This window comes from Rana temporaria, chromosome 3, assembly GCF_905171775.1.
Source record: "Rana temporaria chromosome 3, aRanTem1.1, whole genome shotgun sequence".
NCBI lineage: Eukaryota > Metazoa > Chordata > Amphibia > Anura > Ranidae > Rana > Rana temporaria.
In genome coordinates this window covers 133657623-133683863 of record NC_053491.1, presented here as the reverse complement: position 1 = coordinate 133683863, position 26241 = coordinate 133657623, and the positions used below count along the sequence as shown (strand labels likewise).

The 26241-nt window shown below is 40.9% G+C and overlaps 1 protein-coding gene across 8 annotated transcripts in view; it reads right to left on the bottom strand.

Annotated features, from left to right (window-relative positions):
* The window catches only part of CACNA2D1 (calcium voltage-gated channel auxiliary subunit alpha2delta 1), an 856738-nt gene that overhangs the window by 639462 nt on the left and 191035 nt on the right, over positions 1-26241 (bottom strand). For all 8 annotated transcript variants that reach the window (XM_040343442.1, XM_040343444.1, XM_040343443.1 and 5 more), the window contains exon 3: positions 4387-4503. In XM_040343442.1, coding sequence (XP_040199376.1) covers positions 4387-4503 — 117 coding nt within the window. The remainder of the gene's footprint in view (positions 1-4386; positions 4504-26241) is intronic.

Genomic DNA, 26241 nt, shown 5'->3' with positions numbered 1-26241 from the left:
GACCATAGGGAAGAAACATAGCCAAAGTCAAACAGGTAAACATATAAAAAAAAAAAAAAAAAAGGAATTTGGAGATCTGGAGTATAAAAGGTATATTTACAAGTTAAGAACACTTTTTTTTTTTAAACCAGAGTTAAGTGTCAAGGCCCTGACACCTGTCGCAAACCAATTCGATCCTGTCTGCCTAATACAGATGGATGGTGGTCCTATTTTCCATCCGTCGGGCAGATCAGATTGGATGACATTGGATGGAAACAGACAGGTGGTCCGTTTCCATCTAATTGCCCCATAGAGGAGATCGGGACAGTGTTCGTGTCCATTCTGCATAGTGGAGCCGACACGAACCTGTCATCCGCCTGCTCAGCAGGGAGATCCCCCAGCTGAGCAAGCAGATTTTGCATAGCGGAGGCGCCTGTTTTAAAGGGGCATAGAGCTATTATGTAGGCTACATTTCTTTACCTGGTCAGACCAGTGACAGTTTGCTTTAATTTGGTCAGTGCTTGTTAATCATGTTAAATCATGTTTAAAAGAAAAAAGCAGAGCAGGACTGGATCTAGCCTGTCTGATCTGGGGGGGCAAACACTCAAATTTTTATCCTTGAGGCTATGTGGACCATGGTGGTCGGGCTGGGCTTCAGTGCCTCAATATAGGATCTGCCCTGCAGATGCCACTGGTCCTGTTGCAGAGGTAAAAATGACACCACCTGAAGATTTGCTGTCCTGATTGTGAGGAGCCAAGTTAGTTATGAGCCTAATCATTTGCTGTTTGTGTTATCAATACTGGCAGGTAGGAGATTGGGCACACAAATTATATTATGGCAGAAGATGGGTGGGTACATATTAGTCCTTTCTGATAGTCAAAGAACAGCTGCTGAACCCCTATTTCCTTGGATGAGGCCTTGGGAATACATCAACTTATTCTGAAAACATAAAACAAAATAATACGGCGCTAATAAACCTGTGAAAAATATATGTGAAATATATCTAAAAAAATTGAATAAACACAATAAAAATGAATGTGAAACAGATGCATCTCAGAACATCTCCTTCCTCCAGTCACATGACTGGAGGAAGGAGATGTTCTGCACAGTGTGTCTAGATACCCATGGCACAGATTATTTTGATAGACTGACAGCAGAAGTGGAGCCAAGAACGACAGCGGTGAAATCCCAGAAGAAGAGGTTTGGGCCGCTCTGTGAAATACCAATACACAGTGCAGTTCCATCCACTGGAAGTGACAAGGACTGACAGGACAAACAGATACACGTGACGGACGGAGACACGAAGCAAACGGAGGATTGAGGGAACGCCATCCTCTCCACACCATATCCCATATGCAAGTTTTTCAAGGCTTTGCTGTAAGTGCGCATCTGTTTCTATTAAAAACCTAATGTTTACACAGTAATGCACTATGTGGTTTCCTACTATTCTTTATTTTTATGAACACCAATGTTAAACTGGAGCGGATTTGAATAGGACCCTATCTTTTGGAGTTATCCATACTGGTGATTCATAGCAGTGTCCGGAATAGTCTTTTTCAAGGAAGACTTTAAACATCCTTATGCTGAATTAGACCGTTGAAAGCCCGGTCTTTTTCTCTGGTAAGGAGATTTCATTTCCCACATATTGGGTGACCTTTCTGGTGGAGGATCCTTTCTTGATTAATTACAGCTGCTCACCTTAATTGGACTCAATTGCACTGATTTTTTATGGACTATCTTTATTTCACTTTATTTATTCATTTGGATGGATTTGTTACATTGATTATCATATTGTCAATTCACCAATCTTAATTTTTTGGTCATATATATTTTTTTGGGTATATATTTCACATTCATTTTTATTGTGTTTATTCAATTTTTTGAGATATATTTCACATATATTTTTCACAGGTTTATTAGCGCCGTATTATTTTGTTTTTTGTTTCTTTGCTTACTATGGTATTTTAGTAATTAATACTGGCAGCTTTTCACATTTATTTTATTTATTCAATTTTTCACTGTTATTTAATTTACACGTTAGCGCAGTGTTTTTTTCTGTTTATACAGAGAAATCCCTTTCCTTATTCTGAAAACATGGCTCAACTTGGCACACAGAACGCAGTCACATGGGTAAGTGGAGCTCCTATTTTTAAATCCTTGAAATGTTTGGTTGCTGCACTGTAAAGCACATCATAAACCATTTAGCAATCCAGTGAGTGCCCTGCTATTCCCACTTAGTGCCTAAGGGCTCTTTCACACGGAGCGGATCCGTATTGATCCGCTCCGTTTGCCCGTTTGGCTCAGCGGGGATTCCTCCGTTAATCCCCACTGAGCTGTCGGCGGACAGGGCGGTCCCCGCACACAGTGCAGAGACCGCCCTGTCTCTCCTCCGCTCTCCCCTATGGGGAATCGGATGAATACGAACCGTGTGTCCGTATTCATCCGATCCGTTCCGCCGGACGGAAGAAAAATAGGATTTTCTTCCGTCCGCAAAAGCGGATCTTTGCGGACGCGGATGGTTGCGGACGTTAGCGGATGCATCATCCGCTAACATCTGCAATCCCATAGGGATACATTACAAGTCCGTTTTTTGCTGAAATTACTGTTTACAGGGTATAGAGACATTATAGTTAACTGATTCCTTTTAAAAACAATTAAAAATAGATCAAAATCAATCATATAATGTACCTGTAGTTTCTAGTTGCGTTTTTGCATGTTGTTTCCTGCCTCTGCTGTACAGAGTCACAGAGCCAATACAGGGCAGTGATGGTTTGGAAAACAAAACTGATTGGTGCTGAGGGGTTTTAGAAACACAGTAATCACACCTCCTTGATTAGTGACCACAGAGAGAAAGCTCCCAGTACTCTGGTTATCAGGAAACAGACAACCAGGAAGTGTGGAGATCAAAGAAGAATTACAGCAACTTGAGAGGAAAAACGAACAATGAGGACATGAAAACAGCACTGCATTAGGGTAAAGGAAGCTATTAAGAAAAAAAAATCCTTTACAAACCCTTTAACCCCCCTGACGGTAAACCCGAGCGTGACTCGGGGTTGGTTTTATATGTTAGGATCGGCAAACCCGAGTCACGCTCGGGCTGGACGGGCTTACCTTTCGCTGGATCCACAGGCTTGGTTTACTCACCTTGTCCCTGGATCCAGCGATGCCACCCGCTGTGTGAGCGAGCGGGACCTCCTCGCTCGATTCACAGTCCCCGTGCGACGCCGATCTCCGTTCCCTGCGACGTTACGACGCACGGGGATGGAGAACGGCGCCAAATTCAAAAAAGTAAACAAACACATTACATACAGTATACTGTAATCTTATAGATTACAGTACTGTATGTAAAAAATACACACCCCCCTTGTCCCTAGTGGTCTGCCCAGTGTCCTACATGTACTTTTATATAATAAAAAATGTCATTTCTGCCTAAAAACTGTAGATTGTCCAAAAGTGTCCCTTTATGTCAAAAATGGTTTTAGATCAGCTAGAAAACAGCGATAATAAATTATAATCACTTGCAGAATTGTGCGATAGCGATTTGCGGGGAAATTCATCATAAAAAAAATAAAATAATGACAGCGACAATTCTGCAACTGCAAATTTCAGTGATTTTGAGTTGATTACATTATTGAATAATTTTTATTATAATTATATTATTATTTGTTATAATTATTTATAATTATTTATTATATTATAATTTATAATTTTGTTTTAAAAAAAAAATCATACCCGGGATGCCTACTAGACTCTTGCTTGGTCAGATTTAAGTGAGTTATTTCTAAAAATTACAGGCCTACAGTATAAAACGCCAATTTCCTTGCAAAATAAATGTACCGCTTTTGGTACGTAATTCCAGACAGAATCATACCGCCAGGGAGGTTAAGGAACTTTTGTATTTCCGAAAACTATTCTGTTGGTTTTTGAACAAAGAACTTGTCAAGATGATTCTGTCATAGACTCTTATAGGCTCATTAGTTGATTACGGGAATTCCGGCAATGAGAGACGAGCATCCCTCCCTAACCATCTGATGTCCGGACATTGTCTATTTGTTTTATGTTATTTTTCTGTCCTGGATGCGTATGTTATTGTGTAAACCTGAAAACTGTCTTGGTTCAGGTTTTTTTACACAGTTTTTTAGCTCCCTATCAACATTAACTCACCTACCATGTTTTTTGATTACTTCATAAAATAAAATATTTATATTTTTGATAAACTACAACTGTCAGCGTGGTCATATAGTCCCTCTTGTTTTCAATCTTCCTGGATTGGAATATTTTTTTTATATGTTGATAGGTTTGCTGGAGCTCCTGTTTAATGATCCAAAATATTGGTGCAGAAATTTATATTATTACATTTTAAAATTAAACGACACCTGAAATTTATAGGAAAATGTATCACCTACCTCAAGGGCTTTAGAACGGTTCCGTAGTAGCTTTTCGATGTTAGTTGCAGCACTTTCGACCAACTGACGTGCATTATTGGCCTCCACGGTGTACAAATTTTTGTTCTTTGTGTAGATCTGAAAGAAAAGATCAAAAAGATCAAGATTAGTTAAACACACACTATGTTTCCATTAATAATAAGTAAACAAATGCTGTGGAGTCTGTTGTCTGGTTTTCACCATGGTATACAGCAATGTATGGTGTTTGCATTGATATTCTGCTGCCGATTTATGTGACTTATGGTGAGTTCATGTTTGCTTGATGCCGCGTACACCCGACCATTTTTCAGCATGAAAAAAAACGTTGTTTTTCAGCATGTTGAAAAAACTAAGTTTTTCCAACTTCATCATTAAAACGACGTTGCCCACACACCATCATTTTTAAAAAATGATCTAGCAAAGCGCGGTGACGTACAACACGTACGACGGCACTATAAAGAGGAAGTTCCATTCGCCTTTGGGCTGCTTTGGCTGATTCCGTGTTAGTAAAAGACGATTTGCGCTTTTTTGTCTGTTACATTGTGATGAATGTGCTTACTCCATTATGAACGGTAGTTTTACCAGAACGAGCGATCCCATCTTTTTTTACAACCCGAAAAACGACATAGTTTAAAACGACGTTAAAAAATGCAGCATGTTCGAATTTTTTTTTTGTCGTTTTTCAGAACCTGAAAAATGATGTGAAGCCCACACACGATCATTTAAAATGACATTTTTTAAAAACAACGTTTTTTTAATGCCGAAAAAAATGATTGTGTGTACGCGGCATTACTCCCTGGCTCTAATGACTGATCTCTGACTTACTTATTACTATTGTTAATAGTGCCTTTCTGTAAGCCCGCATGCACACTGGACATTTTTCTTTCTCTCTGTGCCTTTTCCTCCTGGTAGGGGCATTTTGGCAGAAAAGAAAAAAAAATGATTAAAGTGTGTACAATTGCGTACCGATTAGCCGCATCAAGCATTTGGGTGTTAATTCCTTTTATTGGCCACTGAAATTACTTCATGCTTTAGCACTAAACACGTCTAGCGTTAACGCATGTTTAGAAGCGTTTACACACATTTGGATGCATTGTGTTTTTTCTGCTAAAAAGCAGCTGCTCCTGGCACACTGCCAGAGGGTTTTTTCCTGCCTCTAAACTCTACAGTCTATGCCTCTAAACTAAAAGCCTATGTGCGTATGGACCATAGACATGTGCACAGGGTGTGCTAGGTGTGCTTGGGCACGCCCTAATCACCCCATGTACATTAGCATTATTTCTATGTGTACCAGCAGGACAGTAGGAAAGATCTCCATCTTAACGGCTCAGCCATAGGAGAAGTGCTTATGCACTTCTTTAACTGTGCTGGCAGGGAGAGTGATCTCCCTGCAGGAGCCATATCTATGTAGACACACATGTGTGCTTGAGCTTTAAGGTGCACACCCTAATGCTATAGGATGTGCTATAGTATGGATACATAGGCCAACATGCAGGGGCTTTTAAAGGTAGGAAAAAAAATACCAGACGTCCCTAGCAGCAGATGTGCATGTGGCCTAACTTTCCCTTTGCACTGCCATAATACCATTACTCATCATCACTGCTAGCAGCAAAGTTAGTGGGACATGATCTCAATGATTGAGAGCTGTGAAGTGCTCTGTAATTGCTGAATGCATTAAAAAAACATGTGCACTAATAAGCAAAACACACATCTGAAGCCCTAATATTTGCCCACAGCAGTCTTCTGAGGGTGCTTTCTTAACGTGTCTATGTAATTCCTTTAAAATAATGGAAATGACTATTAATCTTTAGAAATATTCTCTCTCTCTCTCTCGTTTACACATGATTCTTGGAGAAACAGGCACATTGATTATCCAGGTGTGGGCTGGCTACATTAGAGCCCAGAGCTAGAGCTTAGGGGTCCACCCAACAGACAAAAAGTTCTGTGCAAGGGAGTCAGGAGGACTCCCATCCTCTCTAGGAGTCAGAGAGACTGCATGAGGCAGCCAAAGGGTGCATGTCTGCAGGAGGCAGATTTAGTCTGTGACAGAGCAGCAAGGAGCTGATCATGAGTAAGCTATGAGAGAGATGGACTCTAAGAAACTCTTTTGGTTTGAGGATTTGCACATGTACACGCACTCAACTTCTTTGGCCGGCCATAGCAATGCCTATTCTGAGTGGAACCTGTCCTGCTTAACTGCTGTATGATCTTGGCCACCATGCTCCAGCTCAGTTACAGGGTCTTGGCAATCTTCCTATAGCCTAGGACATCTTTATGTAGAGCAATAATACAAATGTCAGATCCTCTGAGAGTTCCTTGCAATGAGGTGCCATGTTGAACTTCCAGTGATCAGTATGAGAGAGTGAGAGCGATAAGATCAAATTGAACACACCTGAGACCCTGTAACACTAATGCGTCACATGACACCGGGGAGGGAAAATGGCTACTTGGGCCCAATCAGGACATTTTCACTTAGGGGTGTACTCACTTTTGTTGCCAACGGTTTAGACATTAATGGCTGTGTGTTGCGTTATTTTGAGGGGACAGCAAATTTACACTGTTATACAAGCTGTACACTCATTACTTTACATTGTAGCAAAGTGTCACTTCTTCAGTGCTGTCACATGAAAAGATATAATAAAATATTTACAAAAATGTCAGGGGTGTACTCACTCTTGTGAGATACTGTATATACACACTTGAACATTTTATATCACTATTACCGTTTCCCCTCCATGTCAAAATACACAGATAATCACTGTGGCCACTGGCTGCATGCGCTGATCGAATGCTGGTTTTCCAACAGAAGCCTAATGTCCTATAATCAGCTTCTGTTGAACAGCGAGTGATACACACATATTGAAATTTGGCTGGTTCCTGCTGTTTCTGCTGACATATACACATATACACTGCTTAGTTTTTCTTAAAGAAAAAACATGCCCATTTGCACAAATTAGTCCCGTTGCAGATGCAGATAAAAACAAGTTTCTCATTGTTGCCATTTTTACTCCTAAAGTTTTCTGTTCTCTATACTTTGGTAAAGCACATGTGAAATATTTCATAGACCTTAAACACCAAACTAAGTTATTGAGGAGGGAAGGGAGAAAGCCCCTATGCACTGCCAAGCATTTTATTGTGCAATTCCTGAAAAGCATGGAAATCTAAGGCCCCGTACACACGACCGGATCGATCCGCTGGGATTGATCCGCGGATCAGTTCCAGCAGATAGATCCGGTCGTGTGTACGGCCTAGCGGACATTTTCAGGCGGATAAAAATCCAGCCGACGGATTCCCAGCGGATAAAAATTTCTTAGCATGCTAAGAAATCTATCCGCTGGAATCCAGTCCAGCGGACTGATCCGGTTGTCTGTACAGATTTACCGGATCAGTCCGTCCGCTCCCATCCCTCGCATGCGTCGTAATGATGCGTGGACGTATTTACCTTCCAGCGTCGCGCACGTCATCGTTGCGGCGACGGCGCGACACGTCACCGCGGATGTATTCCGCGGGGATTTCGATCTGATGGTGTGTACAGCCATCAGATCCAAATCCGCCAGAGGATTTATCCGCTGGAAACGGTCCTCTCGTGTGTACAAGGCCTAAGAATTATTCTAATTTTCTCAAAGGGGCTTCACAGGTGAGCAATGTGTTGCTTATCACCTGATTAATGGAGCTCCAAAAACTACATGAGCTTCTTTGGGACAAAATTGTGTATTTTTGGCTCATAAACTTTAATGGAGCATCAGAAAAACACATGCACATCTCACATGGATAAACTGAAATCCAACTGTTGGATGAATTTTGGTATAATAGCTCTATATATATATGTGTCATCTTTGTATTTGGCTGGAGATATGCTTGATGCATAATTGGGCACTATAAGCATTGTCATTCACACTGTTTGTATAGATAGATAGATAGATAGATAGATAGATAGATAGATAGATAGATAGATAGATAGATAGATAGATAGATAGATAGATAGATAGATAGATAGATAGATAGATAGACAAGTAGATGGGCTGATACATGATTTAAATCTGAAGTCATCCAAACTGTAATTCTTGGGGAATGAAGAGAACATAAGTATTTACAGCACAGATAGAGTGGGTTGATACACAGCTGTAGGAGTTCAGATAAAAGAGTAATGAATAGATTGTAGTACACGCGAACAGTGAACTGTCATTCATCTGGCATCTAAAGCCAATTTGCATCATCATAAAACATTTAATCTATGTATGGAACCACAGACAGATTTACATTTTATCATTTCATTTTCAGAATGAGTCACGTGCTGTAGAAGAATATGACTAGCAACATATTCCTGCAAATTTTATAGATACATAACTCAAACATGAGTCTCAAGAATACCTTACAGTTATTTAGGGGTTAACAACAGAACAATGATGTACACTACTGAATGTAAGAAGTGCTTATTATTGCACAAAGAGATCTTTTCAATCATTTTTCAGTTCCTCCCCATTCTCCCCAACAAAGGGAACAGGCCATCCTCCCCATGTTTGCTGAATTCGCACAGCAGCTGTCCCATGATTTTGTGAGGACAGGGAGATTTCTTACCACCCACTGTATGTGTCACTCATTTTGCAAGTCTGCATGAATGGATTCCTGATTTATCACAATATACAGCAATAGTATGACCTTTTCTTTAAATATAAAAAAAAAGGTGTACTTTTTATGATTAAAGCTGAACTCCAGAAAAAAAGTCAACATGTCCTACACTGAAAGGGTTAACTGCTCATTAAGTCTAGGAGTTTCGGAAAATGACGTAATACTTATCTTACTCATCACTGAGGCAGGCTACCTTGACCTGTATGTCTGGCCCTGTGTTGCCTCTTCTCTAATGCACTCCCTATCACAGTTGAACTCCTGCCTTCTTCAGGTACAATACAGGGCTAATAGCCATGCACTGTTCATGAGGACACTGAGGGATTGTCGACATCCAGCACCAGGTAGAAGAGGACAGCGCCAGAGCAGGGTGTATAGTAAGCCTCAGAGCCTCTTCATCTCCCCCTGAAATGTAACCAACATTTAACCGTTGCAGTGTTGGGGGGGGGGGGGGCAATGAGAGCGTACATTTTGCCTAATTCCCGTAGTTCAACTTTAAAGCTGACCTTCATCCTTCTCACCCACTTTTCTCCATTGCACTTCTACTTCCACTTGACAATTTGACATTTATTTTTTTAAACCATTTTTTTGTCCCCTCCCAGTACTTCCAGGATTCTTGCCTAGATGGGGGTGAAGTTTCTCTTATTACCTATTTTTATGTCAGAGCATGTGCATTAACATGTGCATTGACTTATTCACCATTCATTTGTACATTTTTTAAGACGGAAAACTGTTAAGCCCCGTACACACGATCAGGCTTTTGCCTGGCCAAACTCACATCGGAATTCCGGCAGATTCTCCATCTAAACTCGGATGGAATTTCTCGGAATATCCGATGGAAAAACTCAGATGGGGCATACACATGGTCGGAATTTCCGATGGAAAAAGTCAGTCGGACTTTTTCCATTGGAAATTCCGATTGTGTGTACGGGGCTTTAGGCTTCATGTACACTGTTTCTGGTAAACAGATGATAAGGAACAGTTGGGCATTTTTTTAGCTGCCCCTGAACTCTCCCCTATGTTATCTTATTAGTACATGTACACAGGGTCATTTATAGTAATTTCTAGGCAGATGAGTTTAGAAGCATTTTTTGGAAAGCAAAAATGCCTTCAGGACGGATGTTTAGAGGCATTTGTAATGCCTGTAACAGCTTGTAAATGTGGTAACTTGCGTTTAGCCGTATTTTGTTTACAGACGTTTACATTTTTGACTATTTGAAAAAAAAAAAAAAAAGCTTCTAAACGCAAACGCAGCTAAACGCGGAAAAACTGCCATTTTTAAACGTTGGTTACTATCTGTCAAGTTAAATCATTTAGAAGAGGTTGTAAAATGTCCTGTGTACATTAAGCTATAGAAAATAGGGCAAATAAATAATAATATAGAAAAAATGTGCTGGATAAAAGGAAAAAGAAAATGGGAAAACAGTGTAGGGGAGGGGGTTAAAAGGGAGAGTGAGCCTCTGTCCACGGCGTCTCACTTAATCTGTAAAAGGAGGGAGAGCCAATTAGATTGTTAGCAATGACTGATTAAAATCAGGCAGCAGATAATGTTCCCACCCGGGGTCCATATTTCTTAAAATTGCTGCATTTGCAAGAATATTTTCTTCTGTTGAATTACAATAAACATAAATTGTGGGAACCTTCCAATGTATGGATTAAAATAGGCAAAACAAATAAACTGTCAAATGATCACTTTTTAACCACTTAAGGACCCCTCGCTGTATATATACATCAATTTAAAGATGGATATCTCTGTAACGGCAGCAGCTGCTGTCACAACCAAGATATCCATCTTTTCAGTGAGTGATCCTGTAAACGATAACAGTGGTCTGCACGGCGGATTCGCCGCAACATCACCGTTATCGGCGGCGGGAGAGGGCCCCCCTCCTGCCGCTCACCGGAGCCGTCGGCAGCGACGGGGGCGATCGGGTCCTGTCCCCTGCTCGGCTGGGATACGAATGAGGGCAAGATGGCCCCCACCCGTCTCCATAGCATAGCAGGGCGGAAGCAACGTCAAAACGTCACTTCTGCCCTTCTTAAAGGGACATTTTCTTGTTGTCATTTTTTCAAATGACAATATGGGATCTGAGGTCTTTTTGACCTGTCATGCTTTTTTCTATTACAAGGGATGTTTACTGTACATTCCTTGTAATAAGAAATAAAAGTGACCCATTTTTTTTTGTGTAAAAATGAATACAATAAATAAAAATAAATAAGAAAACAAAGAAAAATATTTTTTAAAGCGCCCCTACCCGACAAGCTCACGCTGAGAAGCGAACGCATACATAGACCTCCTCTGTAACTCAAAATATGCAACCTATAGAATTTTTTAAAAGTCGCCTATGGAGATTTTTAAGGGTAAAAGTTTGACGCCATTCCACGAGCGGGCGCAATTTTGAAGCGTGACATGTTGGGTATCATTTTACTCGGCTTTTCCAAAAAAAGTGCGCTTGTAAGACCCCTGCGCAAATACTTTGGGGGTCTTCCGACTTCTCCACTCTCTGGTTCTTTCTCCCTTCTGCTGGGCATCTCCGCTACCTTCTTCCAGCTCTTTAACTAGCCGGGGCCCTGTCTTCTCCCTTCTTCTGACTTTGGGGGTCTTCTTCCGACTTCGGGGGTCTTCTTCCGACTTTTCCGCTCTCTTCTCCCGCTCTCCGGTTCTTTCTTCTTTCTGCCGGGCACCTCCGCTATCTCCTTCCAGCTCTTTTACTATCGGGGGCCTGGTCTTCTGCGTTGCCTTCTTCTGCTCGGATAAGGATTTGGTATGGATTTTGGGGGGACTCCCATGCTGTTTTTTCAGCATAGGGGGTCCCCCTTGAAATCCATACCAGACCCAAGGGCCTGGTATGCTCCTGGAGGGGGAACACATGCCGTTTTTTTATTTAAAATTTGGCGTGGAGTTCCCCTTTTGGGAGGGAGGGTTTTGCCTTAGAACAGGTTCACATTGGGGCGACTTCCTGTAAAGTTGCCTCACTATAAACGGAAATCCGACTTGGAGGCGACTTCCATTGAAATCAATGGGTACAAGTCGGATTGAAGTAGTACAGGAACCTTTTTTCAAGTCGGAGCGTAGTAGCAGTAGTGTGCATTAAGACGGCTCCATTCACTTACATTGATTTCTTCACGCAGCGCGTCTTGAGGCGACTAGGGGCGACTTGAAGTCGGATCCAAAGTCGGACCTGTGTGAATGGGCTCTAAAGTGATCAAAGTCCTGGAAAGAAAAATAGAAGCCAGCTATGGCAACCCCCATATATCTATTCTTATGCGCTCATTTTAAGAACTAACACTAAAAAGAAAATATGACATCAAATATTTTACAGGCACAAAGCAAATTTAAAACTGTCACTATACAGAATAGCATTATATTGCTTATATTATATCTCACTAAAGTGATTGCAAGAACTACAGCAATTAATCTAGTGGACACATTGAAGCAAGCATTGTGGAAAGAAGCTCATTAGAATGCAACTGCAAGTATTTCAGACCCTAAAAGACAGGTGTTAGGTAGAAGAAAAGAGATTTGTGCCTGTAATCATCTCCCTTGCTTTTTATTTCAAGCCATCCCAGGGGATTTTTTATGCTGGTTGAAACTTGATTAGTGAGCTTTTGTGTTTACATCACAGCGTTTTTATTTTTTTTATTTTTTACAATAACATTTTGTGGGTTTTCTTTTTTGTGATAAGTTTGCATTTTGGTAAAACGATTTCAAAGTACAGTAGACCAGTGACGTTCCCAAATAAATGCTCTACAGAGGGAAGAAAGGGGAAAGAGGACAGGTTAGCAAAGGTGTGTGAAATGGTAGCTGTCAGTCAGTGTTAATAGTCTTAGAGGAATATATAAAGTCTGTAGGACATGTATAGTTTTATTATACAAAAATTATACTACCAAAAAAGAAAGAAAGGATAAACTATTAATTAGCATCACTGGGTATAGCCTTATATGAAACAAGATATGTAATTCCAAGGGGACTGAGCTCTTCAAATCTCTCCATGGAGTCTATTGCAATCATTTATTTAATTTCTAATGATACATTAATCATACTTTGCCGATGGAAATTTGGAGGCTGCCATTGCATGACGACTCTTTGAAAAAGCTTCCTGGTTGTCAAGCTCAACCAGTTGATATGTTATTTTAAAAGGCTTGATTAATTTACATAGTAATATCCCATGGAATACCTTGTACCTTGTAGTAACTGAAACGACTACTTAGGACTGATGTTGTAATAAACGGAAAAAAACAAGGACACACTAGTCATGCATTGCTATTTCCTTCTTCTTTCTTTTATTAAGCCCTTACTGAACCCAGGACCCTGCATTCACTATATCTGGTGTCCCATAGTACACAGAACGTGGAAATGCAATTATTTTAGTAAATATAAATCTCTCTCATCAGCAGTATATAGCAGTCTTGTGACTTCTATCAGTTCCTCGTAAAGCTTGTAGGAGGAGTTTTCATTCTACTCTGACTGTCCTATGAGGATGCAGGACCCCCTAACCCTCTTTCTGGGCAGTGCTGATTGGCCCTGTGCTAATCATGTGCATTTTCCCAAGAAAACAAAACTGTCTAGTAATACACACCAAACTGAGCACGTGCAGCCTGACTCCAAAGGCTCTGTCTTAGCCAGACCTGTTTTGGAGTCAGTGGAAGAAGGGGAGGATCTTTTCGTACAGGATCAAACAGCCTTTTTACACAATGCAGAAGATTAGGCCGCGTACACACGGTCGGACAAAACCGATGAGAATGGACCGAGGTTCAGTTTCATCGGTCCAAACCGACCGTGTGTATAGCCCATCGGTCTGTTGTCCTTCGGTCCAAAATTTTAAAACATGCTTTAAATTTGAACCGATGGACCGCTGCCCGATCGGTCCAAACCGATGGTTAGTACAGAAAGCATCGGTTCAAAACCCGCGCATGCTCAATATCAAGTCGACGCATGCTTGGAAGCATTGAACTTCGTTTTATTCAGCACGTGGTGTGTTTGACGTCACCGCGTTCTGACCCGATTGGTTTTTGGAACGATGGTGTGAACGCACATCAGACCATCAGGCCACTTCAGCGGTGAACCGATGGAAATGGCCCGTCGGACCATTTTCATCGGTTTGGAATGACCGTGTGTATCAGTCCAAACTGATGAAAACGGACTGAAGGCTGAAGTCTGATGGTCTGAGTCTGAGTCCAACGCGGTGACGTAAAACACAACGACGTGCTAAAAAAAAAACGAAGTTCAATGCTTCCAAGCATGCATCGACTTGATTCTGAGCATGCGCGGGTTTTGAACCGATGCTTTTGCGTACTAACCATCGGTTTTGACCAATCGGTCATCGGTCCATCAGTCCGATTTTAAAGCAAGTTTTAAAACTTTGGTCTGAAGGACAAAAGTCTGATGGACCATACACACGGTATGTTTGGACTGATGAAACTGAACTTTAGTCCGTTTTCATCAGTTTGGACTGATCGTGTGTACAGGGCCTTAGGTTCCACAGTGAGTATAACAAACATGCTTTTCTGCATTTACAGACTGATTTTACTGTTGTGGGTTTAGTAACACTTTAACAGTTGAAAGTGATTGTAAAAAGTTATTTTTTTTTTACCCTAAAGTGATTTTAAACAATCATCTTGTAAAACAATGCATTCAGTTTAACCACTTCAGCTCTGGAAGGTTTACCCCCTCCATCCCTTCATGACCAGGCAATTTTTTTGAAAAACAACACTGTGTTACTTAACTGACAAGTGTGCGGTCGTGCGGCGCTGTACACAAAATGAATGTCCTTTTTTTCTTATAAATAGAGCTTTCTTTTGATAGTATTTGATCACCTCTGCGGTTTTTATTTTTTGCACTATAAACAAAAAAGACTAACAATTTTGGAAAAAAAATATATTTTTTCTTTTCTTTTAATAACAAACAAATCCTTCATCAATTTAGGTCAATATGTGTTCTGCAACATATTTTTGGTAAAAAATAAAATAAAAAAAATAAGCGTATATTGATAAGTTTGTGCAAAAGTTATAGCATCTACAAACTGTGGGATATTTTTGTGCATTTTTTTAATTTTTTTTTACTAGTAATGGCAGCATTACCGACTTACAGCGGGACTGCAACATTGCGGCGGACAAATCAAACATTAAATGGCACTTTTGACACTTTTTGGGGGACCAGTGACACTAATACAGTAATCAGGGTTAACAAATATGCACTGTCACTCTATTAATGACACTGGCAGGGAAGGGGTTAACATCAGGGGCGATCAAAGGGTCAAATGTGTTCACTGGGAGTGCCTTGTAACTGTATGGGGGGTGCTTTAACTGTGGGAAGACCGAGATCCATGTTCTTGCTTGGCTAAAACACAGGATCTCTGTCTTCCCTTGTGACAGATTGGCGATCCGCCTTGTTTAAATAGGCAAAGTGCTGGACCCGCTGATTCGCTCCTGCTGTGTCCAATCAAAACAGGAGCTAGTCGCCGGCAGTGCGTATGTGATTTTGCGCAGAAGAGCCACCGCCCGCAGTACATATATATGGGGTGGAGGCAAGTGGTTAAAACTGAAATGAAAGGCAAAACATTTGTTTATAGATATAAAAAAGCATTATAAATACCCTCTCTTCCCTTTTTATAAGTGATCACATTCCTTCTGTTCTCGGCTGCATAAGAGCTGGGGGAAGAGAAGCAGCAGCACACTGAACCTTCCAGTTTCATAAAAGTACATGGTACAGCAGGCACATATCAAGAATATGAAATGCTGGGGTAACAAACACTTTAATGCAGTATGAGAAAAATTCCTGTTCTCTCTGTTTTGCTTCCTTTGTGTGAAATCCCTGGTGTCCCTGCCAGTTCCTCAGCTCTCCTATTAAAGACTGACTATACTAAGCAGGAGAGTGGTCAGTTCTCTACAAAAAAAAAACTGCAGTGAGCGTGGACTATTCCCCCTTCTCCTTTATTCCCCCTCCCCTCCCCTGCTGCCTATATTGACATTGAAGCCTAATTGTGCCTGTATTGCCATTGTGCATATTTTATGGACTTCTACACCACTCACTATACAGAGCGGACTTGAAGTTTCTTTTGTGCATATATTTCATGCGTATTCAGCACTTTGTTGTATTATATATGTTACATTGGATATTCTTTAGTTTTTGTGCCATGTATTTGTATTACCTGTTCAGTTCTCTATCTGTGCTGGGTACTTAGCCTTCTCCCCTCCAGTAATCAGACTTGTCTGGACATGTGCCCCCCCCCCCCCTTCACAGCCTGCACTAGGAAGGTCAGTGTGCTGCTGCTTCTCCTCCCCCCTACAATTATGCAGCTGAGAACAGAGGGAATATGATCACTTATAAAAAAGGGGAAAAAGGTATTTGTAATGTTTTTTTTTTTTATCTAAACAAAAATGTTTTGTCTTTCATTTATTTTTTAAACTGAATGGGTTGTTCTACAAAATGATCATCTACAATCACTTTAAGGTAAAAAAACATTTTAAGAGCAGCTCACCCTGTAGCCCCCACCTTCATACTCATCTGAGCCCAATCTTGGTCCAAGACTGTGCCCATCTGCAGCAACTCTTCTCTCCTCTCCCGGCTCTCACAGACTTGAGTGAGAGCAGCAAGAGCTATTGGTTCCTAATGCTCTCACTCAGAACCATAGGTGCACTTGGTGGGGGGAGGAGTCAGGAGCTCTGGTCTTGAGAAGAGGAGGAACAGGGCTGTTTTGTGCAAAACCATTGCACAGAGCAGATAATTATACCATGTTTGTTATTTTAATTTGTTTAAACCCTGAAGCTTTACGATAACTTTAAATGCTACTTTAAAGTGGACCTTGCACCCAAATATCAGGGTACCCTTATTCAGTGAGGGCAGTGGGGGCCTCCTCTTAATTTGTTTCAATAAAATGTCAAATAACACCTGTGGGGGGGGATGGTTTTTAACGTGTACTGTATGTTCCACCAACATTTCATATTTCTGATATGTGTCTGCTGTATCATGTACTTTTGTTAAAAAGCATCCTGTTCTCTTTGTATTGCTTCCACTGTGTTAAATAAAAAGTGATAGTAAAGTCTTATTTGTAACTCATACCTACAGGTAAGCCTATACTAAGGCTTACCTGTAGGTATAGTGAATGTCTCCTAAACCTGCACTGTTTAGGAAAACAGAAGCCTTTTCTTATGAAGAAAAACAACCAAGCCCAGATACATTTTCCAAAAACACATCTGAAGTCTCCCAAAAGCATGTGGGAAAATGTGTTATGCTCTGATGAAACCAAGGTTGAACTTTTTTGGCTATGATTCCAAAAGATAGGTTTGGTGAAAAAACAACACTGTACATCACCAAAAGAACACCATACCCACAGTGAAGCATGGTGGTGGCATCATCATGCTTTGGGGCTGTTTTTCTTAAGCTGGAACAGGGGCCTTAGTCAAGGTAGAGGGAATTATGACCAGTTCCAAATACCAGTCACTATTGGCACAAAACCTTCAGGATTCTGCTTGAAAGCTTAACATGAAGAGAAATGTCATATTTCATCATGACAATGACCCAAAGCATACATCCAAATCAACAGAAAAAGATTAAAGTTTTGGAATGGCCCAGCCACAGCCCAGACCTGAATCCAATTGAAAATGTAGGGTGATCTGAAGAGGGCTGTGCACAGGAGATGCCCCTGCAATCTGACAGAGTTTTTGCAAAGAAGAGTGGGCAAATATTGCCAAGTCAAGATGTGGCATGCTGATAGACTCATACCCCAAAAAAGAGTGTTGTACAGTTTGTAGGTAACATTAAAGGTGGAAAAGGTTCTGAAATTATTTATCTTTGTCTCATCGCATCACAGAAACCTGACATTTTGACAGGGGTGTGTAGACTTTGCATATCCACGGTATGTATATATATATGTATATATATTTATTTATTCTCCCTTTCCTTTTAGATGTTTCTGAGGAGAAGGCATAATGGCTGACCTCAAGCACTACTCAGCTAGTGCAACATCTGTCCCAGTAGCTGAGCTTCTTAATGACATACAATAGAGAGGTCTAGCTTCTAAAACTTGAACCTTTTGTTAAGGCTGACCATGTTTAAATCTACTACATCTCATGAGATATCTGCCTTCAGACAGGGGTAAATGTGGTTAACATAGCTTCCCAGTCCCCTTCATAACAAAGATTAATAATCATAATTGTTGTTCTTTCTGAACAATCCTTCATTTTAATGTGATTACTTTTTCTTCTCCAGTTTTATTTTTCAACACTTATACTCAGGGAAAATTCACAAAGTATGATGTCAGCTTGACATGTTTCTGTGAAATGCTTATAAAAGAGTTCACTGTAACTTTTCCCTCAGTACACATCCCTCATTCTTTCTAAATCTCTTCCATCAATTAAACAACTAATTGGTACTCAGTGCTTTGGACAAATGCCACTATCGCACTTATCAGAGTCTTCCACTTGAGTACTTTGACAGCATGACCCATCTTACTAGCGTTAGGAAAGAATGAAAGATCATTCAACAAGTATAGGAAATAGCCTACAGGATTTCCTTCTGCTAATTATGTCCTATGGCAATTTAGGCTGCAATGGGAGAGAATACTAGGAGGCAAAATGAATACAGCATACTCAACATTTTTTCCCCCAGAATTTGACTATTTTTATTTTTGCACACATTTTCATTATTACTTTAGGAGGTTATCCTGCTCAATAAATATGTTATAGCTTTCAACCAACAGGATGCTCTAATGATAATTAACATTGTTCTTTGCTCAGGCTAGTTAGACAGTCATATCATTTCATCTTTATAGACTACCTCCATGACAGTGCTCAAGATTCCTATTTGTTTTCATGCGTTAGCATAATCTTGTTAGAGGACAAAATTCATCTATTAGGGAAAACAGTTGCACAGAATATGTGGGTCTCTTTCATGCCTTAAAACTGTCTTTCTTAACTATTTTAACATAAACGGAACCCTTGAAAAAATGTTCCAGTGTCAGGGAACCCATGCCAATAAATACTGTATCTACAGCTCATGGTACATTAGTGTGACGGTCGCTGGGAAAAAATTATCCTTACATTTGTGGCCATTGGAAAGAATCCCTCACCCCCTAATAGATAGCTAAAAGCAACACTGGTTTTAGTGGCTACTTATCTGAGACCAACCTCTGGAGGAACCCTAGAGTTCCCCAGAACACTGTTTGAGAAGGGCTTCTTTAGAATGTCTTCATTCGGAAACATAAGCAAATACATAGTCATAGAATGTGAAGTATGCTGGAAGATGTAACCATTGTCACTAGCATAAAAATAAAATCTTTATTTTTGTGTTTACACTTTATGATTGACAATGAATTTAGACTTTGACATGCAGTGTTGACTTTAACATAGCCTTTACCCAGTGGAGTGTGTTTTTTTTCCATTCAAAGCTGTGGTAATGCCATGGCTCAACCTGTAAATAGGGGTGGTGGTATCGGTAGTGTTGGCGACTTTGATTTGCTCCAGTGTGCTTACAATGCTGGGTTACTGTCCAAGGAAAAGCCCTCCCAGAGTTACCAAACTAGAGAAAAGCCAATAAACCCTCACTTCCCTAAATTAAAGTGCAAGAGTAGACAGATATATGTAGGAAAATTAAAGCCAGTTATGTATTTAGTAAAACCAGCCTTGTGTATATCACTGTACATCATTTGAACTGGAAGAAAAAGAAGCAGCACCGTTAGCCAATCACGCTCTAATCATGCATTGCACTGAAATGCTGACTGGAGAAAACAGCACATGGATGACATTAGTGAGCTGCCGTCCCATCAATACACAATCATAGCCTTGATCAATATGTCTTTCTGTGACTGCAGTCACAAAATAAATAAATGTTCACATTTTTATACAGTGACTGATTATTGACTGATTAGAAAACAAATGGAATAGAACACGTATGTTTGACCGATAAGATAGTCCTCAATAGCATTGACTGTATATTTAGCTTGCCTACACTTATACTTTAAAGTACACTTGTGCTCAGACTATGAACAATAAACTACTTACCAACTACTAAACAACTTTAAAACAGCTCTCTCACCTCACTTTCTGCTGTAGGCTACATTCAGATGGCTACATTCCAGTGGCAGGAATCCTCGAATTCCTGCATCTGGAATGACTAGCATGTGCAATTAGCTGTGGCGGTTCAGCACACACAAAATAGTGTCAGGCTGTCAGCGGCCACAGCTATTAGTGACTATTTGTTCACACCTGTCATTCCAGACACAATGAATTTGCAGATTCCTACTCCTGGAAATTGCAGGATGTGCTAATCACCTGTCTAAATGAAGCCTTACTATGTACTAATTAATTTTGAAAGTTTCCTAAAGATCACAACAAAGACTCGGAAGTTGTATTTCTGTGGATTTCTTGCAGCTTAGATACACCTATTAGATTTACATAGGAAGGCTAACAGGCTGCCAAGATCTACTGAGAATTCTGGGCCTATATTGTGAATTTTGTTAAGGAATGTCTCCACATTGCCTATAGTTACATAGGTGAATGAGGGCTTGTTTAAAGTTATTTGAATGTTTGTTCAGAAATTATAAATACTTTATTGTGCACTGTCCATTTGACTTCTCAAAAACTGCTCCCTCTGCTGTACTCATTGTATAGAATTAAAGAGTATGTAATACCAACATTCCATATTCCTGATATGTGCCTGCTGTACCTAGTACTTGTATGAAAGAGTCTCCTGTTCTCTTTGTATTGCTTCCTTTGAGTGAAATCCTTGGTTTTCCTGCAAGTCCCTCAGTTTTGGTCAGTACTCTAGCTGTGATGGGAATTTGGTGTGCTCTCCTCCAATAATCAGACGTGTCCTGACATGCCCCTCCAGTACAGCCATTCACTTGGAAAATCAGTGTGCTGCTTTTTCTCTTTCCCCAGCTCTTATGCAGCTGAGAATAGAGGAAATGTGATAATTTAAAAAAAGGATATTTGTATTGTTTTTGTATATGTACACATAAATGTTTTGCATTTCATTTGTATTTTAAACTGAATGTGTTGTTTTACAAAGTGAGGGGAGACCTCTGGTAGGTTAGCAAAAAACAGGCACATTTGGTATGTCAAGGTCAGTTGCATCCCTGTAACCTGGGCAACCTTGGAGGACACACTTTGCCAGATTGTTTCAATCGCCCACAGCTCCAGAAGATATGTAAGTGTGTGCCCCTGTTTGAACATCCTCTGAAACAGGACTCCGAGACCTTGGAAAAAAAACCTGTGCAGTTTTGAAGTTGTATAATACCTCCCAGTTTTGAGCATAACTACCGTTTCTTTCATTGCCATGGATTTCGTGCATTTGTGCATATTCGAAAGCATAGCCACCCAGTCATCAGGGGAAATTTTCTGACCTGTCTCCTCTTTCCAACCCAGCATCGCTGAAGAGTTAGGAGATTCAACTCATTGAGGTAACTGTACATAATGGAGATTTACCCTTCTCCCTGGAGGAGGACATACACAAATGCTCAAAAGTAGAACCTGTGCTGGGCCCTTTCAGGGCGTATTGAGTGGCAATAAAAATGCTTGACATATAAGTACTTGTAGAAATCTGTTCTAAGAAAGGCACAATTCGACTGGAGGCAGGAGAAAGAGCAAAATACAGAGTCCTTCATCAGTGAATGCAGATTGACACTGTCACTCTCAACCCAATGGGGGGGAGGGAAGGAAGCTGGGGTATCTGAGAAAGGAAGCCAACCAAGGCTTATGGGGGAGCAGTGAAAATTTCCTCTTATATAATGACCATAGCTGTAGCGATTAGCCAACCACCAAGTTTAGAGGAGAGAGATCTTTAGGGCTTAAAGATTGCATGCCAAGTCGCTTCAATGTGAACCTAGGCTTAACCTGTTTTCTTTTTTTTATGAAGTTATTGGAAAAAGGAGTTATGTACCTACAATAGTTTTAATGTTTTCTACCGTCTTAGTTAATTAGTATTTGAATCTTTTAGCACTCTTTTAGTAACCTGTAGTACAATGCATTATAAAAACACTTGAAGTGGTCCATTTATAAACATTTTCACGCAAGATACCCACAATGTTTACCCATTTCATGAATTTCATTTCAGGATTCATATATTTTCTAATTTAATTTTATTTAGAAAAATGTGTAAGTCTTCAATAAAAACATTTGTAAATAGCCCCAACAAAAAGTAGCTGTAGTCAAAACTTTGTTCAGAGTTATAGAGAAAATGGGAAGGCTAGCACCCCTGTCAGTGATTTTCCATTATTACCCATTTCAAACACACAGCAGGAATTCTCTCAAGTTGAGGGGAAATCCCCCCTAAGGCTTCATGTACACTACAGCTCCTACACTTGAGTTTAGGAGCTTTTGGTGTTTTTTTGCCAAAGCTCCTAAACTCAACTTAAAAAAAAAAACTATGTGTTACTGTACACATAGGCTTTTACCAAAGTTTATGAGCTGCAGCGGTTAGGGGAGCTTCAACCTTCTTCAACCTCCCTCTCCTGAACGTGGAAGAACTGTGTTCAGGATAGGAACGTTTTGACCGCTGGCTGCTGAAAAATGCAAACCGTGGCAATATTGCAAATCGATTTTGACATGTTTTGCGCAGCCGGCGGTCAAAGTAAGCTGTGTGTTCATGAAGCCTTAGAGCGCTGTCACTGAAACAAGTGTCCTCATTGGAAGAACTGATTTCAAAACAATTTTGAATTTATCACTTTCTGATCTTCTGCATTTGTGTTTCGGTTGGTGACTTGAAGCATTGAAGAAAGAGCCATGCAACTGTCATTTTTTGAAGTTTAGCCACATTAGACTCCATGTTTCTCTCAGCATAAGTTTCATTTGATACTTGAGCATTTCAAATTTTTCTACTACAGCTAAAGATAAGTCAATATTTTCAACCTTAATTCAAACTTATTTCAAAACTTATTACAACCAACAAAGGGACTATATATATTTTTTTTATATTATTATTATTATTATTATTATTATTATTATTATTATTATACAGTAAATACATTGTGCTATGTATAGTGTAGCTTTCCCCTTAAACCAGGTAACTATGCTTCAACACTTCTGAGAAGGGACACACAGCAATATTATAACTTTTTTTATTCTGATCTTCCTCTGAGTTTTACATTTTGGTTAGCTTAAATGTTATTCTGGCCTTCTTGGGGAAAGATGTCTCAAACTCATATAGGTCAGTCAATAACTGTCTCCTCAGAGCATGGTTGCTCTTGATTCTCCATTCTCTGGGGGATGTGAAAGCTACTACACTAACATGCAGTTTGCTTAAAAACAAACATTATAAGAATTTTGTGCATGGCATATCAGGTAATCTGGAAATAAATAAAGTAAAATTTGCTATCTGTAATTTCTTACAAAATATTGATTGCAAAACTTATTTTGCATTCTGCCCAAAATAATAAAAGACAAGGATTTTATTAGCTAGCAACAATACTCTATGGACTTTGGCACAAGAATTGTAAGGGCCTGTTCACACCAGAATGTGATGTGGGAAACCAGCATTCTGTGTGCATTTCCCAAACCATATTCAAAATGCCCTGCAGTTGTATTCTCTAGTTGGTGTCAATATTAAGTTAAAGTATAACTAAAGGCAAAACTTTTTGTTTTGGATGGAGTGGAGAGGGATTAGAATGCCTGTGAGTAATTATCTCGGTCTGTGCCCCCATTAGGGAGATTCACCCTCTCTCATTGTTCTGTTTACCATTATCATTGAAAGCAGAAGTAAAAGAAAATCACACATTTTGGGTTGTCCCCAGAAAAGTAAAGAGGGGAAATCTTCCCATAGGGACACTAGTTCTGTTGACCTGGGGGTCCACAAGTCATTCCCTAATTTTCAGGGATTTCCTCTCACTTCCTGTTTGTCCTTTAGGAAAGAAAGTGACTCATTGGGAGACAGATGGTTAAAAAAAAATCTGACAGGGGTTATGAGCCTTGCTTGCTCTATCCAAAAAGAAAACATGTTTTGCCCATAGTTTTACTTTAATGATACTCCAGTATGTTTGCCCACACTGGATCACATGGTACAGAAGTGCCATGTGATGCAGTTACAGAGAGTTTCCAAAAGTAGTGCATGCAACCCATACCAAACAAGGGTATAAAATACTGATGAAATCTATGTAAAACAGCCATATTGTGCACAGCTGAGGCAAGCCTCTGCTCATGTGATATTTAAAGACTCCCCCAAAACAAAATACAAATAGAGAACACAATTTACACCAGAGAACTAACATGATAAAAAATGGTGTCTGGATTAGTTGCCAGGGAACCAAACAGAAAGTCCTTGTTTTGAGCTGCACTACCTCACTACCCACAGTGTTAGATCACTATTGTCAACACTACTGAGTGGTGTGCAAAAATCACATCATGGGAAGAGGTTTTTAGCATTCTATAATGTCCATTTAAAAAATATTATAAAATACATATTACATAGGTTGTATAAACAATACTGCATATTGCAGGTTAACTATTGTGGATATGATGCTGAGGGGGGAAATGGTGTTTTAAGGTTCTTATTATGTCCACTTCTCTTTGTGAGTGTATTTCCATGGGTTTTAAGTAGGGTTGTGCGAACCAAATTGTAAAGTTCGGGTTCGGTACGGACTTTGGGTTTTTCCCGAACCCGGACCCGAACAATTGGAAAAAGTTTGGGTCCGGGATCGGAGTTCGGGAAAAAAAAATGCGGAGGTCCCCGCAAATTCAATAACCAGACCCTTCAGGTCTGGTATGGATATTAAGGGGAACCCCGCCGTCAATTAAAAAATTATATGCAGTTCCCCCTAAATATCCATAACCAGACCCGTTATCCGAGCACGTTGACCTGGCCGGCCGCAGAAAAGAGGGGGGGACAGAGTGCGGCCCCCCCTCTCCTGAACCGCACCAGGCCACATGCCCTCAACATGGGGAGGGCATGGCAAGGATCTCATCCCCACAACCCTTGCCCGGTGGTTGTGGGGGTATGCGGGCGGGAGGCTTATCAGAATCTGGAAGACCCCTTTAACAAAGGGGACCCCCAGATCCTGACCCCCCCTGTGTAAAATGGTAATGGGGTACACTGTACCCCTACCATTTCACGAAGGAAGTGTAAAGTCTTGTAAAAAAAAACACACACAGTAGAATAAAGTCCTTTATTAATAAATAAAAAAAAAGAAAAAAACTCCAGCGGTGATAATCCACTCGTTCCCGGCTTCCTGCTTCAACGTTGTCCTGATCCAGCGACGAGTGCGGGTGATCTCCAGCGATGTGAAGATCGGTGGGTCCAGCGACGGGTGATCTCCGCTCCATCGATGAGAAGATCCATTCATCCGGAGCGCAGCATCCCCGACCTCCTCTCACCGCTGGACACAGCCCAGCGAATGACGCGCTGAAGCTGTGACATTACTTATATAGAGGAGGCAGGGCCACCCGTCACGTGACCCCGCACCCTCTGACGTACCCTCTGCTACGTCACTGGGTAAGCCCTGGCTTCCCTCTTCCTGGGCTTCCCCAGTGACGTAGCAGAGGGTGCAGGGTCATGTGACGGGTGGCCCTGTCTCCTCTATATAAGTAATGTCACAGCTCCAGCGCTTCATTCGCTGGGCTGTGTCCAGCGATGAGAGGAGGTCGGCGATGCTGCGCTCTGGATGAATGGATCTTCTCATCGCTGGAGCGGAGATCACCCGTCGCTTGATCTTCGCATCGCTGGAGATCACCCGCAGCAGTCGCTGGATCAGGACAACGTTGAAGCAGGAAGCCGGGAACGAGTGGATTATCACCGCTGGAGTTTTTTTTTTTATTATTAATAAAGGACTTTATTCTATGGTGTGTGTGTGTTTTTTTTTTTTTTTACAAGACTTTACACTTCCTTCGTGAAATGGTAGGGGTACAGTGTACCCCATTACCATTTCACACAGGGGGGGTCAGGATCTGGGGGTCCCCTTTGTTAAAGGGGTCTTCCAGATTCTGATAAGCCTCCCGCCCGCATACCCCCACAACCACCGGGCAAGGGTTGTGGGGATGAGACCCTTGTCCCCATCAACATGGGGACATCCTCCCCATGTTGAGGGCATGTGGCCTGGTGCGGTTCAGGAGAGGGGGGGCCGCACTCTGCTGCCCCCCCTCTTTTCTGCGGCCGGCCAGGTCAACGTGCTCGGATAACGGATCTGGTCATGGATATTTAGGGAGAACAGCACGTATTTTTTTTTTTAAATTGACGGCGGGGTTCCCCTTAATATCCATACCAGACCTGAAGGGTCTGGTTATGGA